At 39.8% G+C, this 4,993-nt stretch overlaps 1 protein-coding gene across 2 annotated transcripts in view; it reads right to left on the reverse strand.

Moving 5' to 3' along the window:
* Positions 1-3,486: 3,486 nt before the first annotated feature.
* Positions 3,487-4,993, reverse strand: part of LOC115230426 (basic salivary proline-rich protein 1-like) — a 2,353-nt gene continuing 846 nt past the window's right edge. For both annotated transcript variants that reach the window (XM_036499658.1, XM_036499657.1), the window contains exons 2-3: positions 3,741-4,993; positions 3,487-3,662 (exon numbers count right to left, since the gene is read on the reverse strand). The exon at positions 3,741-4,993 is cut by the window's right edge. In XM_036499658.1, coding sequence (XP_036355551.1) covers positions 3,525-3,662; positions 3,741-4,993 — 1,391 coding nt within the window. In that variant the 3' untranslated portion in view covers positions 3,487-3,524. The remainder of the gene's footprint in view (positions 3,663-3,740) is intronic.

Below are 4,993 nucleotides of genomic sequence, written 5' to 3' on the forward strand. Positions count from 1 at the left end.
GTTGTGAGTGTTTATTGAGCGAAAACACCAAAAGCTCCACGAGGCCCGGCAGGGGGTGGTGATCCCTGCTGTACTCTTTCACCACTCTTTCTTCTGTTGGCCTGCTCGCTTAGCCAGCGGGGTGGCGTCATTCGAAGGCTAAAACAATGCGAACGCATTGTGACCAGCGATGTGTAACTACATCTGATGGACTGGTCGGTCACGTGATGATGATGATATATATATATATATATATACAGGGTTGGCCAAAAGTCACCTGACAGTTAATCAAAACCACTTAATTCCAAGTTTGTTTATGTTTAACAACTGAATGAGACTTCGCTAATAAACAAATGTTGGAAAAAACAAAAACGCGATTTTAACTCACAGCATTCAATTAGTAAACATTCATAATTGGAATGAATTAAAAAAAAAAAATTAAATATTAAGTATTTATGGAATTTTGATTTACTGTCCTGTCTTTTGGCCAACCCTGTATATATATATAATTATATATATATATATATATATATATATATATATATATATATATATAATACATACATACATATATACATACATTACATGCATACATACGTACATACGTACATACGTACATACATCTATTTATCTATCTATCTATCTATCTATCTATCTATCTATCTATCTATCTATCTATCTATCTATCTATCTATCTGTCTGTCTTCTGTTTGTCTGTGTGTCTGTCTATGAGTGTCTGCGCAGTCACAACAGCGTGGCATGAAGCTTGCTTCCCAAACGCATGGTTTGGGGTTCAGTCCTACTGCGTAGCACCCTGGACACGTGATTGTTACTACAGCCTCGGGCGGACCAAAGCTTTGTGAAAGCATTTAGTAGGCAGAAAAAGGAAAGAACTCCGGTGTGTGTGTGTGTGTGTGTGTGCGTGTGTGTACATATGTATATGTTCGTACACACACTCACGTATGTGAATATAAACATGTTTATATTTCTTTATTGCCCACAAGGGGCTAAACATAGAGAGGACAAATAAGGACACCGAAAGGGATTAAGTCGATTACATCGACCCCAGTGCGTAACTGGTACTTTATTTATCGACCTCGAAAGGATGAAAGGCATCGGGACGTGAATATAAACATGTTTATACGATAGAGCTGTGTATAACACTATTTTAATAATTGAGCTACATTGTAGTGCACCTGAGCACTTTGTAGTGCACCTGAGCACTTTGTAGTGCACCTGAGCACTTTGTAGTGCACCTGAGCACTGTACACAATTATTATTATTATTATGTAAAACGCACACACACACATACAGTTACTCGTATCCATTAATCTAACATTTGAATAGTAAAATATGACACGTAGTAAAGAAACTAGGGACGCACGTTAACAATAAACTGCAGCATAAGCCCCGATACCACCCTATTTCGATTCCCGTTTTTTTTTTTTTTTTTTACCAAGAATCGAAACTCAGTTGTAGAATGGTTATCAATGGAATCGAAATACGACATAGCGCAGGAGTGGCTGTGTGGTAAGTAGCTTGCTTACCAACCACATGGTTCCGTTTTCAGTCCCACTGCGTGGCACCTTGGGCAAGTGTCTTCTACTATAGCCTCGTGCCGACCAAAGCATTGTGAGTGGATTTGGTAGACGGAAACTGAAAGAAGCCTGTCGTATATATATATATGCTGGTATGTTTACGTCCCCGTAACTTAGCGGTTCGGCAAAAGAGATCGATAGAATAAATACTAGGCTTAGAAAGAATAAGTCCTGGGGTCGATTTGCTCGACTAAAAGGTGGTGCTCCAGCATGGCCACAGTCAAATGACTGAAACAAGTAAAAGAGTAAAAGAGTATGTAGGGATCTTTTCTTTTTGAAGGCCAGATTTTCCTAGTTAACTAAAAAATTTGAAACTTCGTATACTGGTAGAATGTGTCAAAAGAAAACATTATTGTAAACAAAATTGAAAACAAAATTGTAATTGGTAACTTAAATGTAGTTTAATTTTAAGAATTTTAACCAATGAAATCGCAGCATTCGAGCTCAAATTATTTACCTCTTCTTCTGTCTTCTACATGTGCTAGAAATAACAGCTATATCTCTTAAATCGATTAATTTCGTCGCCCAATAAAAATATTAACGATATTTTTTGAATATTTTCTTTCTTTTTTTTTTACCGAAAAGGCTTCTCCCATGGTTTTGAAGGGCCAGAAACAACAAAAGCAAAACAATAATATGCCTAAATCGGTCTCGAGTTTGCGCGTGGAGTGTTAGTAGTATTATAAAAATTTGCGAAATATTTTTCATAAAAGGATGCCCCCAGCTGTCGGAAGCTGTGATATAAATTGGAAAAAAAATCCTCGACACCAGTGCGTAATTGGTACTTAATTATCGACCCCCCGAAACGATGAAACATTGACCCCACCCCCCTTCTGTGCAAATTTGTTGCGGCAAGTGGCAAAACACGAACGTGTATTTTTGCTTGTGTGCGTATGTGTGTGTATGTATATGTCCGTTTGTATATGTGTGTACGCTTATATATTAATTACTATGTGCTTGTGCAAATGTGCGTGTGTGTGTGTGCGTGTGTGTGTGTGTGTTGTCGTGTGTGTCGTGCGTCTGCTATATTTCTTTATCAATATCGATAACGCAGCAATGTTGGGATTTCATTGGTTAAAGTTCGAAGATGTTGGGATTTCATTGGTTAAAATTCGTAAAAATTAAACTACGTTTAAGTTACAAATTACAATTTTGTTTTCAATTTTGTTTACAATAATGTTTTCTTTTGACACATTCTACCAGTATACGAAGTTTCAAATTTTTTAGTTAACTAGGAAAATCTGGCCTTCAAAAAGAAAAGATCCGTATATAGTCTATTAAATTTTTTTTTTGGTATGACTGGTAAGTGTTTCATCTACTCTGGAAGCACGAAAAGCTAAGAGGAATTCGGTGAAATTCGAATTTAGAATGTTAAAGAACATAGTTTAATACCAGAACGCATTTAAGATTGACGCTAAAGGATTACGATCATGAAATAACATTACAACAGAACAACAGAGTTATTAAAGGTTTTAGGCACGCAGGCTGTGTGGTAAGAAGCTTGCTTCCCAACCACATGGTTCCGGGTTCAGTCCCACCGCGTGGCACCTTGGGCAAGTGTCTTCCACTATAGCCTCGGGCCGACCAAAGCTTTGTGAGTGGATTTAGTAGACGGAAACTGAAAGAAGCCCGTCGTATATATGTATATATCTATGCGTGTCTGTGTCTGTGTTTGTCCCCCCAAACATCGCTTGACAACCGATGCTGGTGTGTTTACGCCCCCGTTACTTAGCAGTTCGGCAAAAGAAACCGATAGAATAAGTACTGGGCTTACAAAGAATAAGTCCCGGAGTCGATTTCTTTGACTAAAAACCTTCAAGGCAGTGCTCCAGCATGGTCGCTGTCAAATGATTGAAACAAGTAAAAGAATAAAAGAATAAAAGAATAAAAGAATATAGATTGTCTTACTGTCTTTCCTGCCAGTAGTTTCCTCTTTTTTATCAGCCTTTACATCTTCAGTTTTCTTCTCTTCATCTGATTTTGACATTCTCCTTTCCGCCGGTTTTTCGGCAGGTTTTGGCACCGGCTTCTCTTCTTTTTTTCTTTGGTTGGGTTGTCTGTTGGTTTGGTTGTTGCTGCCGGTTCCGGTTTTTTCGAAACTTCCAGTTCACTTTTCTTTGGTTCAGGTTTTTTCGAAACTTCCAGTTCACTTTTCTTTGGTTCAGGTTTTTTCGAAACTTCCAGCTCACTTTTCTTTGGTTCAGGTTTTTTCTCAATAACTTCAATCTTTGGTGGTGGCATACTTTGTCTTGAAGCTGGCGCAGTTGGTTTTGAAGCTGGTACACCTTGTTTTGATGCTGGCGCACTTTGTTTTGGCGCTGGCCCGCTTGGTCTTGGAGGTGGGGCTCTCTTTGGGTCTGTGATCGGTGGAGGCCTCGTTGGTGGTGGAACCACTTTTTTCGGGGGCGGTCTAGTTGGTTCTTGGGATCTTGACTTTCTAGGATCAGTTGCTTTAACAATATCAGCTTTAGCCGGTGTGTAAGAACTGTGCGTGGCTTTTGGAGAAAGTGGAGGCCCGCCGATGGGGTTGTAACCAAATTGTCGCGGCTTTTCAGAAGCACTCGTAACAGGAGGTTTCGCTGTCGGTATAAAGGAGATTGGACTAGTTGGAGGGACATAGTTATGCTTTCTCTCAGTTAAAGGTGATTTTACGATTTTAGGTGATGCCGGAGTTCCACCGACTGGATTGTAACCATATTTTCCAGCAGTAGAAGTTTCTTGCTTTTTCGCTGGCTGAACAACTGGTTGTGGTCTTGACCTTTTTGGTGAGGGAGGTGGACCTCCAACAGGTTTATAGCCATATTTGCCAGTCGTTTTGGGCTCTTCTTTTTTGGGTTGTGTTTGGCTTGCTGACACCTTGCTTTTCTTTGGTGAAGCCGGTGGACCACCAACTGGATTATAACCGTATTTTCCTGATTGTGACTTTTCTGGCTTCGCGACAGGGTTCATAGGAGATTTCGGTTTATATGGAGCTTTGTGAACACTGACTGGTTTACCTGGTTCAGATTTTCCAGGCTCGGATTTTTTTGCGGTTGGTTTCCTATCATCACTTTTCTTCTCAACAGTTTTGCCAACACTTTTCTCGTCAGCTTTTTTGTCGCTAACTTTTCCACTTTCGGTTTTTTTCTCACCAGGCTTTTTCGCATCAGCTTTTTTTTCTTCGGTCTTTTTGGCATCGTCTTTTTTTTCTTCGGTCTTTTTGGCATCGTCTTTTTTTTCTTCGGTCTTTTTGGCATCGTCTTTTTTCTCTTCGGTTTTTTTGGGCTCAGCTTTTTTCTCTTCGGTCTTTTTCGCATCATCTTTCTTCTCTTCAACTTTAGGTGCTTCTGTTATAGTAATTACTGGGGGACCCGAAGGTGGTGGTGGTGGCCCTTGAGGACGTTGAGGCGGTGGGGCTCCGTAGGGATACATTTGCA

The sequence above is a fragment of the Octopus sinensis genome, unplaced genomic scaffold (assembly GCF_006345805.1).
Source record: "Octopus sinensis unplaced genomic scaffold, ASM634580v1 Contig15536, whole genome shotgun sequence".
Lineage (NCBI taxonomy): Eukaryota > Metazoa > Mollusca > Cephalopoda > Octopoda > Octopodidae > Octopus > Octopus sinensis.